The 16,718-nt window shown below is 41.8% G+C and overlaps 1 protein-coding gene across 1 annotated transcript in view; it reads left to right on the top strand.

Moving 5' to 3' along the window:
* Positions 1–16,718, top strand: part of LOC311124929 (mitogen-activated protein kinase kinase kinase 3-like) — a gene marked incomplete at both ends in the record, with an annotated part of 108,108 nt that overhangs the window by 16,671 nt on the left and 74,719 nt on the right. The window contains 2 exons of the mRNA XM_084199025.1: positions 5,805–5,904; positions 12,402–12,506. Coding sequence (XP_084055151.1) covers positions 5,805–5,904; positions 12,402–12,506 — 205 coding nt within the window. The remainder of the gene's footprint in view (positions 1–5,804; positions 5,905–12,401; positions 12,507–16,718) is intronic.

Consider the following 16,718-nt stretch of genomic DNA (forward strand, 5'->3'; position numbering starts at 1 on the left):
GCTGGCTGGTGTGTTTATGGACATATTCAATCTCTCCCTTTCCCAGTCTGCTGTTCCCACATGCTTTAAGATGGCCACCATTGTTCCTGTACCCAAGAAAGCAAAGGTAACTGAACTAAATGACTATCGCCCCGTAGCACTCACCTCTGTCATCATGAAGTTGTTTGAGAGACTAGTCAAGGATCATATCACCTCCACCTTACCTGTCACCCTAGACCGACTTCAATTTGCTTACCGCCCCAATAGATCCACAGACGATGCCATCACACTGCACACTGCCCTATCCCATCTGGACAAGAGGAATACCTATGTAAGAATGCTGTTCATTGACTATAGCTCAGCATTCAACACCATAGTACCCTCCAAGCTCATCATTAAGCTCGAGGCCTTGGGTCTGAACCCCGCCCTGTGCAACTGGGTCCTGGACTTCCTGACGGGCCGCCCCCAGGTGGTGAAGGTAGGAAACAACATCTCCACTTTGCTGATCCTCAACACTGGGGCCACACAAGGGTGCGTGCTCAGCCCCCTCCTGTACTCCCTGTTCACCCATGACTGCGTGGCCAAGCACCTCTCCCACTCAATCATCAAGTTTGCAGACGACACAAAGGTAGTAGGCTTGATTACCAACAATGACGAGACAGCCTACAGGGAGGAGGTGAGGGCTCTGGGAGTGTGGTGCCAGGAAAATAACCTTTCACTCAACGTCAACAAAACAAAGGAGATGATTGTAGACTTCAGGAAACAGCAGAGGGTACACCCCCCTATCCACATCGACAGGACCGCAGTGGAGAAGGTGGAAAGCTTCAGGTTCCTTGGCGTACACGTCACCGACAAACTGAAATGGTCCACCCACACAGACAGTGTGGTGAAGAAGGCGCAACAGAGCCTCTTCAACCTCAGGAGGCTGAAGAAATGTGGCTTGGCACCTAAAACCCTCACACATTTTTACAGATGCACAATTGAGAGCATCCTGTCGGGCTGTATCACCGCCTGGTATGGCAACTGCACCGCCCTCAACCGCAGGGCTCTCCAGAGGGTGGTGCGGTCGGCACAACGCATTACCGGGGGCAAACTACCCGCCCTCCAAGACACCTACAGCACCCGATGTCACAGGAAGGCCAAAAAGATCATCAAGGACATCAACCACCCGAGCCTCTGCCTGTTCACCCCGCTATCATCCAGAAGGCGAGGTCAGTACAGGTGCATCAAAGCTGGGACCGAGAGAATGAAAAACAGCTTCTATCTCAAGGCCATCAGACTGTTAAATAGCCATCACTAGCACATTAGAGGCTGCTGCTGCCTATTGAAATCACTGGCCACTTTAAGAAATGCAACACTAGTCACTTTAATAATGTTTCCATATCTTGCACTACTCATCTCATATGTATATACTGCATTCTATTCTATAATATTCTACTGTATCTTAGTCCATGCCGCTCTGTCATTGCTTGTCCATATATGTATGTATTTTTAAATTCCATTCCTTACTAGATTTGTGTGTTTTTGGTTTATGTTGTGAAATTGTTAGATATTACTTGTTAGATATTATTGCACTGTCGGAGCTAGAAGCACAAGCATTTCGCTACACCCGCAATAACATCTGCTAAACACGTGTATGTGACAAAGAAAATGTGATTTGATGTAACAAAAACATTTAATGAAATTGGAAATATTTAAATATATATGTGAAATTAAATGAAACAGTGTATGTTGATGCTAATGCTAATGCTAACAATGGGATAATATATGCAATATGCTGTTGGCTGTTGTCTTTTAACAGTTTCGCCTAATTCATTCTGATTAACCTAGCAATTACGACCCACCCCTCACTATTGTCATTGGCTGCACTAATTGCACTGTTTGTCTACATAACCAGGTTCAAGAATTCATGACATGACCCTGAAGAAGGCACAGTGATACGTAGAGTGTGATACGTAGAGTGTGATACATAGTTTCTACATAGTTCGTACATACAGTGGGGAAAAAAAGTATTTAGTCAGCCACCAATTGTGCAAGTTCTCCTAATTAAAAAGACGAGAGAGGCCTGTAATTTTCATCATAGGTACACGTCAACTATGACAGACAAATTGAGAATTTTCTTTCCAGAAAATCACATTGTAGGATTTTTTATGAATTTATTTGCAAATTATGGTGGAAAATAAGTATTTGGTCACCTACAAACAAGCAAGATTTCTGGCTCTCACAGACCTGTAACTTCTTCTTTAAGAGGCTCCTCTGTCCTCCACTCGTTACCTGTATTAATGGCACCTGTTTGAACTTGTTATCAGTATAAAAGACACCTGTCCACAACCTCAAACAGTCACACTCCAAACTCCACTATGGCCAAGACCAAAGAGCTGTCAAAGGACACCAGAAACAAAATTGTAGACCTGCACCAGGCTGGGAAGACTGAATCTGCAATAGGTAAGCAGCTTGGTTTGAAGAAATCAACTGTGGGAGCAATTATTAGGAAATGGAAGACATACAAGACCACTGATAATCTCCCTCGATCTGGGGCTCCACGCAAGATCTTACCCCGTGGGGTCAAAATGATCACAAGAACGGTGAGCAAAAATCCCAGAACCACACGGGGGGACCTAGTGAATGACCTGCAGAGAGCTGGGACCAAAGTAACAAAGCCTACCATCAGTAACACACTACGCCGCCAGGGACTCAAATCCTGCAGTGGTAGACGTGTCCCCCTGCTTAAGCCAGTACATGTCCAGGCCCGTCTGAAGTTTGCTAGAGTGCATTTGGATGATCCAGAAGAGGATTGGGAGAATGTCATATGGTCAGATGAAACCAAAATAGAACTTTTTGGTAAAAACTCAACTCGTCATGTTTGGAGGACAAAGAATGCTGAGTTGCATCCAAAGAACACCATACCTACTGTGAAGCATGGGGGTGGAAACATCATGCTTTGGGGCTGTTTTTCAGCAAAGGGACCAGGATGACTGATCCGTGTAAAGGAAAGAATGAATGGGGCCATGTATCGTGAGATTTTGAGTGAAAACCTCCTTCCATCAGCAAGGGCATTGAAGATGAAACGTGGCTGGGTCTTTCAGCATGACAATGATCCCAAACACCCCGCCCGGGCAACGAAGGAGTGGCTTCGTAAGAAGCATTTCAAGGTCCTGGAGTGGCCTAGCCAGTCTCCAGATCTCAACCCCATAGAAAATCTTTGGAGGGAGTTGAAAGTCTGTGTTGCCCAGCGACAGCCCCAAAACATCACTGCTCTAGAAGAGATCTGCATGGAGGAATGGGCCAAAATACCAGCAACAGTGTGTGAAAACCTTGTGAAGACTTACAGAAAACTTTTGACCTGTGTCATTGCCAACAAAGGGTATATAACAAAGTATTGAGAAACTTTTGTTATTGACCAAATACTTATTTTCCACCATAATTAGCAAATAAATTCATTAAAAATCCTACAATGTGATTTTCTTGATTTTTTTTTCTCATTTTGTCTGTCATAGTTGACGTGTACCTATGATGAAAATTACAGGCCTCTCTCATCTTTTTAAGTGGGAGAACTTGCACAATTGGTGGCTGACTAAATACTTTTTTCCCCCACTGTAGATACATAGAGACTCTCTTTATTTGGTTATACAGTAATTGTGGCAGTCCTAATAGTAGGAAATGGTTATACAGTAATTGTAGCAGTCCTAATAGTAGTATGTGGTTATACAGTCATTGTGGCAGTCCTAATAGTAGGAAATGGTTATACAGTCATTGTGGCAGTCCTAATAGTAGGAAATGGTTATACAGTAATTGTGGCAGTCCTAATAGTAGTATGTGGTTATACAGTAATTGTGGCAGTCCTAATAGTAGTATTTGGTTATACAGTAATTGTGGCAGTCCTAATAGTAGTATGTGGTTATACAGTCATTGTGGCAGTCCTAATAGTAGTATGTGGTTATACAGTAATTGTGGCAGTCCTAATAGTAGTATGTGGTTATACAGTAATTGTGGCAGTCCTAATAGTAGTATGTGGTTATACAGTAATTGTGGCAGTCCTAATAGTAGTATGTGGTTATACAGTAATTGTGGCAGTCCTAATAGTAGTATGTGGTTATACAGTAATTGTGGCAGTCCTAATAGTAGGACGTGGTTATACAGTAATTGTGGCAGTCCTAATAGTAGGAAATGGTTATACAGTAATTGTAGCAGTCCTAATAGTAGGACGTGGTTATACAGTAATTGTGGCAGTCCTAATAGTAGGAAATGGTTATACAGTAATTGTGGCAGTCCTAATAGTAGGACGTGGTTATACAGTAATTGTGGCAGTCCTAATAGTAGGAAATGGTTATACAGTAATTGTGGCAGTCCTAATAGTAGGACGTGGTTATACAGTAATTGTGGCAGTCCTAATAGTAGGAAATGGTTATACAGTAATTGTAGCAGTCCTAATAGTAGGACGTGGTTATACAGTAATTGTGGCAGTCCTAATAGTAGGAAATGGTTATACAGTAATTGTGGCAGTCCTAATAGTAGGAAATGGTTATACAGTAATTGTGGCAGTCCTAATAGTAGTATGTGGTTATACAGTAATTGTGGCAGTCCTAATAGTAGGATGTGGTTATACAGTAAATGTAGCAGTCCTAATAGTAGGAAATGGTTATACAGTAATTGTGGCAGTCCTAATAGTAGTATGTGGTTATACAGTAATTGTGGCAGTCCTAATAGTAGTATGTGGTTATACAGTAATTGTGGCAGTCCTAATAGTAGGACGTGGTTATACAGTAATTGTGGCAGTCCTAATAGTAGGAAATGGTTATACAGTAATTGTGGCAGTCCTAATAGTAGGACGTGGTTATACAGTAATTGTGGCAGTCCTAATAGTAGGAAATGGTTATACAGTAATTGTAGCAGTCCTAATAGTAGGACGTGGTTATACAGTAATTGTGGCAGTCCTAATAGTAGGAAATGGTTATACAGTAATTGTGGCAGTCCTAATAGTAGGAAATGGTTATACAGTAATTGTGGCAGTCCTAATAGTAGTATGTGGTTATACAGTAATTGTGGCAGTCCTAATAGTAGGATGTGGTTATACAGTAAATGTAGCAGTCCTAATAGTAGGAAATGGTTATACAGTAATTGTGGCAGTCCTAATAGTAGTATGTGGTTATACAGTAATTGTGGCAGTCCTAATAGTAGTATGTGGTTATACAGTAATTGTGGCAGTCCTAATAGTAGTATGTGGTTAACCCTAACCCTAATAGTAGTGGTAATTGTGGTGGAACAAGTGACATAAACAGAGAAGCAGTAGACAAACACCGCCTCTCAGCTGTAGCAGTCTGTTACCATGACAACACTGCCTCTCAGCTGTAGCAGTCTGTTACCATGACAACACTGCCTCTCAGCTGTAGCAGTCTGTTACCATGACAACACCGCCTCTCAGCTGTAGCAGTCTGTTACCATGACAACACTGCCTCTCAGCTGTAGCAGTCTGTTACCGTGACAACACTGCCTCTCAGCTGTAGCAGTCTGTTACCATGACAACACTGCCTCTCAGCTGTAGCGGTCTGTTACCATGACAACACTGCCTCTCAGCTGTAGCAGTCTGTTACCATGACAACACTGCCTCTCAGCTGTAGCAGTCTGTTACCATGACAACACTGTCTCTCAGCTGTATCCTGTAGCAGTCTGTTACCATGACAACTCCAGAGATGACTGACTAAAGACTGTAGAGTTGGAAACAGAACGTTAACCCTCTGATAGACATGGCACTGAGCTGGGATCTCTGTGGTGTCCGCTGTCTGAACCCACATGATGACCTCTGACCTCTGACCACTGTTCCGCAGCATCATCCTGTTCCAGCGACCTCTGAAGATCAAGGAGCTGCTCCAGAAGGTCACAGAGGCCTTCGGACAACAGATGGACCTCTTCTACACAGACAAGGAGGTAGAGACCAGATAACACAACACAATAACACAACAGAACACAATATCACATAATGGTATCACATCACACCACAACATAACATAATGGTATCACATCACACCACAACATAACATAATGGTATCACACCACAACATAGCATAATGGTATCACACCACAACATAACATAATGGTATCACACCACAACATAACATAACATAATGGTATCACATTACACCACAACATAACATAATGGTATCACATCACACCACAACATAACATAATGGTATCACACCACAACATAACATAATGGTATCACATTACACCACAACATAACATAATGGTATCACATCACACCACAACATAATGGTATCACATCACACCACAACATAACATAATGGTATCACACCACAACATAACATAATGGTATCACATCACACCACAACATAACATAATGGTATCACATTACACCACAACATAACATAATGGTATCACATCACACCACAACATAACATAATGGTATCACATCACACCACAACATAACATAATGGTATCACACCACAACATAACATAATGGTATCACATTACACCACAACATAACATAATGGTATCACACCACAACATAACATAATGGTATCACACCACAACATAACATAATGGTATCACACCACAACATAACATAATGGTATCACACCATAACATAATGGTATCACACCACAACATAACATAACATAATGGTATCACATTACACCACAACATAACATAATGGTATCACACCACAACATAACATAATGGTATCACATCACACCACAACATAACATAATGGTATCACATTACACCACAACATAACATAATGGTATCACACCACAACATAACATAATGGTATCACACCACAACATAACATAATGGTATCACACCATAACATAATGGTATCACACCACAACATAACATAACATAATGGTATCACATTACACCACAACATAACATAATGGTATCACACCACAACATAACATAATGGTATCACATCACACCACAACATAACATAATGGTATCACATCACACCACAACATAACATAATGGTATCACATCACACCACAACACAACATAATGGTATCACATTACACCACAACATAACATAATGGTATCACACCACAACATAACATAATGGTATCACATCACACCACAACATAACATAATGGTATCACATCACACCACAACATAACATAATGGTATCACATTACACCACAACATAACATAATGGTATCACATTACACCACAACATAACATAATGGTATCACATTACACCACAACATAACATAATGGTATCACACCACAACATAACACAATGGTATCACATCACACCACAACATAACATAATGGTATCACATTACACCACAACATAACATAATGGTATCACACCACAACATAACATAATGGTATCACACCACAACATAACATAATGGTATCACACCATAACATAATGGTATCACACCACAACATAACATAACATAATGGTATCACATTACACCACAACATAACATAATGGTATCACACCACAACATAACATAATGGTATCACATCACACCACAACATAACATAATGGTATCACATCACACCACAACATAACATAATGGTATCACATCACACCACAACACAACATAATGGTATCACATTACACCACAACATAACATAATGGTATCACACCACAACATAACATAATGGTATCACATCACACCACAACATAACATAATGGTATCACATCACACCACAACATAACATAATGGTATCACATTACACCACAACATAACATAATGGTATCACATTACACCACAACATAACATAATGGTATCACATTACACCACAACATAACATAATGGTATCACACCACAACATAACACAATGGTATCACATCACACCACAACATAACATAATGGTATCACATCACACCACAACATAACATAATGGTATCACATTACACCACAACATAACATAATGGTATCACACCACAACATAACATAATGGTATCACACCACAACATAAAATAATGGTATCACATTACACCACAACATAACATAATGGTATCACACCACAACATAACATAATGGTATCACACCACAACATAACATAACATAATGGTATCACATCACACCACAACATAACATAATGGTATCACATCACACCACAACATAACATAATGGTATCACATTACACCACAACATAACATAATGGTATCACATTACACCACAACATAACATAATGGTATCACATTACACCACAACATAACATAATGGTATCACATTACACCACAACATAACATAATGGTATCACACCACAACATAACATAATGGTATCACATCATAACATAATGGTATTACACCACAACATAACATAATGGTATCACACCACAACATAACATAACATAATGGTATCACATCATAACATAATGGTATCACACCATAACATAACATAATGGTATCACATTACACCACAACATAACATAATGGTATCACATTACACCACAACATAACACAATGGTATCACACCACAACATAACATAATGGTATCACATTACACCACAACATAACATAATGGTATCACACCACAACATAACATAATGGTATCACACCACAACATAAAATAATGGTATCACACCACAACATAACATAACATAATGGTATCACATCACACCACAACATAACATAATGGTATCACATCACACCACAACATAACATAATGGTATCACATTACACCACAACATAACATAATGGTATCACATTACACCACAACATAACATAATGGTATCACACCACAACATAACATAATGGTATCACACCACAACATAACATAATGGTATCACATCACAACATAACATAATGGTATCACATCACACCACAACATAACATAATGGTATCACACCACAACATAACACAATGGTATCACACCACAACATAACATAATGGTATCACATCACACCACAACATAACATAATGGTATCATATTACACCACAACATAACATAATGGTATCACACCACAACATAACATAATGGTATCACATCACACCACAACATAACATAATGGTATCACATTACACCACAACATAACATAATGGTATCACATTACACCACAACATAACATAATGGTATCACATTACACCACAACATAACATAATGGTATCACACCACAACATAACATAATGGTATCACATCATAACATAATGGTATCACATCACACCACAACATAACATAATGGTATCACATTACACCACAACATAACATAATGGTATCACACCACAACATAACATAATGGTATCACATCATAACATAATGGTATCACATCATAACATAATGGTATCACACCACAACATAACATAATGGTATCACATCACACCACAACATAACATAATGGTATCACATTACACCACAACATAACATAATGGTATCACACCACAACATAACATAATGGTATCACATCATAACATAATGGTATCACACCACAACATAACATAATGGTATCACATCACACCACAACATAACATAATGGTATCACATCATAACATAATGGTATCACACCACAACATAACATAATGGTATCACATCACACCACAACATAACATAATGGTATCACATCACACCACAACATAACATAATGGTATCACATTACACCACAACATAACATAATGGTATCACACCACATCATAACATAATGGTATCACACCACAATATAACATAATGGTATCACATCACAACATAACATAATGGTATCACATCATAACATAATGGTATCACATCACACCACAACATACAGTGAGGGGAAAAAAGTATTTGATCCCCTGCTGATTTTGTATGTTTGCCCACTGACAAAGAAATGATCAGTCTATAATTTTAATGGTAGGTTTATTTGAACAGTGAGAGACAGAATAACAACAAAAAAATCCAGAAAAACGCATGTCAAAAATGTTATAAATTGATTTGCATTTTAATGAGGGAAATAAGTATTTGACCCCCTCTCAATCAGAAAGATTTCTGGCTCCCAGGTGTCTTTTATACAGGTAACGAGCTGAGATTAGGAGCACACTCTTAAAGGGAGTGCTCCTAATCTCAGTTTGTTACCTGTATAAAAGACACCTGTCCACAGAAGCAATCAATCAATCAGATTCCAAACTCTCCACCATGGCCAAGACCAAAGAGCTCTCCAAGGATGTCAGGGACAAGATTGTAGACCTACACAAGGCTGGAATGGGCTACAAGACCATCGCCAAGCAGCTTGGTGAGAAGGTGACAACAGTTAGTGCGATTATTCGCAAATGGAAGAAACACAAAATAACTGTCAATCTCCCTTGGCCTGGGGCTCCATGTAAGATCTCACCTCGTGGAGTTGCAATGATCATGAGAACGGTGAGGAATCAGCCCAGAACTACACGGGAGGAGCTTGTCAATGATCTCAAGGCAGCTGGGACCATAGTCACCAAGAAAACAATTGGTAACACACTACGCCGTGAAGGACTGAAATCCTGCAGCGCCCGCAAGGTCCCCCTGCTCAAGAAAGCACATATACAGGGCCGTCTGAAGTTTGCCAATGAACATCTGAATGATTCAGAGGAGAACTGGGTGAAAGTGTTGTGGTCAGATGAGACCAAAATGGAGCTCTTTGGCATCAACTCAACTCGCCGTGTTTGGAGGAGGAGGAATGCTGCCTATGACCCCAAGAACACCATCCCCACCGTCAAACATGGAGGTGGAAACATTATGCTTTGGGGGTGTTTTTCTGCTGAGGGGACAGGACAACTTCATCGCATCAAAGGGACGATGGACGGGGCCATGTACCGTCAAATCTAGGGTGAGAACCTCCTTCCCTCAGCCAGGGCATTGAAAATGGGTCGTGGATGGTTATTCCAGCATGACAATGACCCAAAACACATGGCCAAGGCAACAAAGGAGTGGCTCAAGAAGAAGCACATTAAGGTCCTGGAGTGGCCTAGCCAGTCTCCAGACCTTAATCCCATAGAAAATCTGTGGAGGGAGCTGAAGGTTTGAGTTGCCAAACGTCAGCCTCGAAACCTTAATGACTTGGAGAAGATCTGCAAAGAGGAGTGGGACAAAATCCCTCCTGAGATGTGTGCAAACCTGGTGGCCAACTACAAGAAACGTCTGACCTCTGTGATTGCCAACAAGGGTTTTGCCACCAAGTACTAAGTCATGTTTTGCAGAGGGGTCAAATACTTATTTCCCTCATTAAAATGCAAATCAATTCATAAAATGCAGTTTTGAAATTAAGGTTGTAATGATTAAGGGAAAACAAAATCCAAACCCACATGGCCCTGTGTGGAAAAGTGTTTGCCCCCCCTGTTATAACACAACTCAACTGTGGTTTATCACACCTGAGTTCAATTCCTCTAGCCACACCCAGGCCTGATTACTGCCTCACCTGTTCTCAATCAAGGAATCACTTAAATAGGACCTGCCTGACAAAGTGAAGTAGACCAAAAGATCCTCACAAGCTAGACATCATGCCGAGATCCAAAGAAATTCAGGAACAAATGAGAAAGAAAGTAATTGAGATCCATCAGTCTGGAAAAGGTTATAAAGCCATTTCTAAAGCTTTGGGACTCCAGCGAACCACAGTGAGAGCCATTATCCACAAATGGCGAAAACATGGAACAGTGGTGAACCTTCCCAGGAGTGGCCGGCCGACCAAAATTACCCCAAGAGGGCAGTGACGACTCATCCAAGAGGTCACAAAAGACCCCACAACAACATCCAAAGAGCTGCAGGCCTCACTTGCCTCAGTTAAGGTCAGTGTTCATGACTCCACCATAAGAAAGAGACTGGGCAAAATGGCCTGCATGGCAGAGTTCCAAGATGAAAACCACTGCTGAGCAAAAATAACATTAAGGCTCGTCTCATTTTTTGCCAGAAAACATCTTGATGATCCCCAAGACCTTTGGGAAAATACTCTGTGGACTGACGAGACAAAAGTTGAACTTTTTGGAAGGTGTGTGTCCCATTACATCTGGCGTAAAAGTAACACCGCATTTCAGAAAAAGAACATCATACCAACAGTAAAATATGGTGGTGGTAGTGTGATGGTCTGGGCCTGTTTTGCTGCTTCAGGACCTGGAATACTTTTCACTTTTCCACACAGGGCCATGTGGGTTTGGATTTTGTTTTCCCTTAATAATAACAACCTTCATTTCAAAACTGCATTTTGTGTTTACTTGTGTTATCTTTGACTAATATTGAAATTTGTTTGATGATCTGAAACATTTAAGTGTGACAAATAAGAAATCAGGAAGGGGGCAAACACTTTTTCACACCTCTGTATCTATGTTGATTGGCTTTGGCTTCCTCCAGCTGTTATAGCCTCAGTGTTCTCTGCATGTATGAGTGTGTGTTTAGAAACAACTAGTGTTGCTGAAAGTATCTCGTCTCTGACTTAATAACTGTTAAGTATCTTGTCTCAGACGTAATGACTGTAAGTGACTCTGGATGAGACTAAATGTAATGTAAACGTCTCCCTGCAGCGGCTGGTTCCTCTAAAGAGCCAGGAGGATGTTGACAGAGCGGTGCTCAACGTGGGCTCTACCAGCCTGCTCAGACTACTGCTGAAAACACCCACCAACAACCATGTGAGTCCACAGACACACACACACAGACACACACAGACACACACACAGACACACAGACACACACACAGACACACAGACACACAGACACACAGACACACACACACACACACACACAGACACAGACACAGACACAGACACACACACAGACACACACACACACACACACACACACACACACAGACACACACACACACACACACAGACACACACAGACACACACACACACAGACACACACACACAGACACACAGACACACACACACACACACACACACACAGACACACACACACACACACACACAGACAGACACACACACACACACAGACAGACACACACAGACAGACACATACACACACAGACAGACACACACACACACAGACAGACACACACACACACAGACAGACACACACAGACAGACACACACACACACAGACAGACACACACACACACAGACAGACACACACAGACAGACACATACACACACAGACACACACAGACACACACACACACACAGACACACACACACACACAGACACACAGACACACACACACACACACACACACAGACACACACACACACAGACAGACACACACACACACAGACAGACACACACACACACAGACAGACACACACACACACACACACACACACACACACACACACACACAGACAGACACCTTAGAAGGCAAAGTATATAGTATACGTGCAACAAATACTAAGCCTCTACAGATATTATCTCTCCACTGTTTTCCCTCCATTATTCTTCTGTGTCGTTATTAAAAGCGTAAGCCTATGCAACATTAACCAATTAAAAACAGTTCTGTATCAATGAGGTTTGTGCAGTAAGCTATAGGCCCAATACATGTATCACCGCATATTGGCTTTCCTTGAATTGCCCTGTTGTTCGAACCATTTGAGGTAGGCTATATGATCACACCGGGAATAGATATGTTACATTTACATTGTTGAGACTGACCATCAGATGCAGGCACCAGTATAAAATATGTTGTTGTATTACTTGTGAGGCACCGCTGAGTGAGCATACATTTTAAATAATTTGCTTTTTATTTAAATTTTACTGGTGCCTGCATCTGATGGTCAGTCTCAGACTGAGGGTCCGCCTCTCAACATCCCTCCTCTCTCCCTTTCCTCCACTGACACCGCCTCTCAACATCCCTCCTCTCTCCCTTTCCTCCACTGACACCGCCTCTCAACATCCCTCCTCTCTCCCTTTCCTCCACTGACACCGCCTCTCAACATCCCTCCTCTCTCCCTTTCCTCCACTGACACCGCCTCTCAACATCCCTCCTCTCTCCCTTTCCTCCACTGACACCGCCTCTCAACATCCCTCCTCTCTCCCTTTCCTCCACTGACACCGCCTCTCAACATCCCTCCGCTCTCCCTTTCCTCCACTGACACCGCCTCTCAACATCCCTCCGCTCCTCCCTTTCCTCCACTGACACCGCCTCTCAACATCCCTCCGCTCTCCCTTTCCTCCACTGACACCGCCTCTCAACATCCCTCCACTCTCCCTTTCCTCCACTGACACCGCCTCTCAACATCCCTCCGCTCTCCCTTTCCTCCACTGACACCGCCTCTCAACATCCCTCCGCTCTCCCTTTCCTCCACTGACACCGCCTCTCAACATCCCTCCGCTCTCCCTTTCCTCCACTGACACCGCCTCTCAACATCCCTCCGCTCTCCCTTTCCTCCACTGACACCGCCTCTCAACATCCCTCCGCTCTCCCTTTCCTCCACTGACACCGCCTCTCAACATCCCTCCGCTCTCCCTTTCCTCCACTGACACCGCCTCTCAACATCCCTCCGCTCTCCCTTTCCTCCACTGACACCGCCTCTCAACATCCCTCCGCTCTCCCTTTCCTCCACTGACACCGCCTCTCAACATCCCTCCGCTCTCCCTTTCCTCCACTGACACCGCCTCTCAACATCCCTCCGCTCTCCCTTTCCTCCACTGACACCGCCTCTCAACATCCCTCCGCTCTCCCTTTCCTCCACTGACACCGCCTCTCAACATCCCTCCGCTCTCCCTTTCCTCCACTGACACTGACCAAAAAGGGACACCGTCTTCCAGCTGATGGCGAAACTCGAGTCTCACCGCATTATTTCTGCCTCGTGCACAAATTCATGTTGTTATATTAAAAAAGACCCAAGCCGCTAATAACAACAACTCAAGCCTATAGATACACGTTCCTATTCAATCATTACTGCTGCAGTGCTTGTTGTAGTGCTGAGTGGAAATAGGAAGAACGTGCATTTTACGGCTTATAAAAGTGTTGAATACAAAGTGTTGACAGCGCTGAGTAAGAACTTAAACATGAACTCACTCATTAAAAACAGTCTCTCTCTAGTCACGGTTTTAAACGTTTTGAAATCTCAGTATCAACTTTGCTGTAGCTTTCTTTTACAACGTTACTGCAGGTCGTCTGAGCCATCCGATTGGCCAGCGGTGGGCCTATAGTACACTTGCTTTGCCCGCCGGGAAGGCAGAGTTTGTAATATAGTGCTACTGACTAATCATTATATTTCCATGATTCCAACAGTTCAATAAACTAGACCTAGATTTGTTTGTCCATATCATGCTGTGTGGCAACAGTGTGGACATGATAATATAAGTGCAGAAATTGATGAAAATGATAACGTATGGCTGACGAGCAACCAGATGCTGCACTTGACACATTTTATGAAATGACATATCCCAGTTACTAATAAGCATGCACCCATTAAGAAAATGACTGTCAAAACTGTCAAATCCCCGTGGATTGATGAGGAATTAAAAAATGGTATGGTTGAGAGGGATGAGGCAAAAGGAATGGCAATTAGGTCTGGCTGCACAACCGATTGGCAAACGTATTGCAAATTGAGAAATCATGTGACTAAACTGAATAAAAAGAAGAAACTACACTATGAAACAAAGATAAATGACATAAAGAATGATAGTAAAAAGTTTTGGAGCACCTTCAATTACATTTTGGGCAAAAAGGCAAACTCAGCTCCATCATTCATTGAATCAGATGGCTCATTCATCACAAAACCCACTGATATTGCCAACTACTTTAATGATTTTTTCGTTGGCAACATTAGCAAACTTAGGCATGACATACCAGCAACAAACGCTGTCACTACACATCCAGGTATATCTGACCAAATTATGAAAGAGAAGCATTGTAATTTTGAATTCCGTAAAGTGAGTGTGGAAGAGGTGAAAAAAAATATTATTGTTGATCAACAATCACAAGCCACCGGGGTCTGACAACTTGGATGGAAAATTACTGAGGATAATAGCGGACGATATTGCCACTCCTATTTGCCATATCTTCAATTTAAGCCTACTAGAAAGTGTGCGCCCCCAGGCCTGGAGGGAAGCTGAAGTTATTATCCTACCAAAGAATAGTAAAGCCCCCTTTACTGACTCAAATAGCCGACCAATCAGCCTGTTACCAACCCTTAGTAAACTATTGGAAAATATTGTGTTTGACCAGATACAATGCTATTTTATTGTAATCAAATTGACAACAGACTTTCAGCACGCTTGTAGGGAAGGACATTCAACAAGCACAGCACTTACACCAGTTACTGATGATTTGCTGAGAGAAATTGATGATAAAAAGATTGTGGGGGCTGTTTTGTTAGACTTCAGTGTGGCTTTTGACATGATCGATCATAGTCTGCTGCTGGAAAAAACGTATGTGTTATGGCTTTACACCCCCTGCTATAATGTGGATAAAGAGTTACCTGTCTAACAGAACACAGAGGGTGTTCTTTAATGGAAGCCTCTCAAACATAATCCAGGTAGAATCAGGAATTCCCCAGGGCAGCTGTCTAGGCCCTCACCTTTTTCCATCTTTACTAACGACATGCCACTGGCTTTGAGTAAAGCCAGTGTGTCTATGTATGCGGATGACTCAACACTATACATGTCAGCTACCACAGCGACTGAAATGACTGCAACACTTAACAAAGAGCTGCAGTTAGTTTCAGAATGGGTGGCAAGGAATAAGTTAGTTCTAAATATTTCAAAAACTAGAAGCATTGTATTTGGAACAAATCATTTACTAAACCCTAAACCTCAACTAAATCTTGTAATGAATAATGTGAAAATTGAGCAAGTTGAGGTGACTAAACTGTTTGGAGTTACCCTGGATTGTAAACTGTCATGGTCAAAACATGTTGATACAACAGTAGCTAAGATG

Source organism: Coregonus lavaretus (assembly GCF_964263955.1).
Source record: "Coregonus lavaretus genome assembly, contig: HAP1_SCAFFOLD_1409, whole genome shotgun sequence".
NCBI lineage: Eukaryota > Metazoa > Chordata > Actinopteri > Salmoniformes > Salmonidae > Coregonus > Coregonus lavaretus.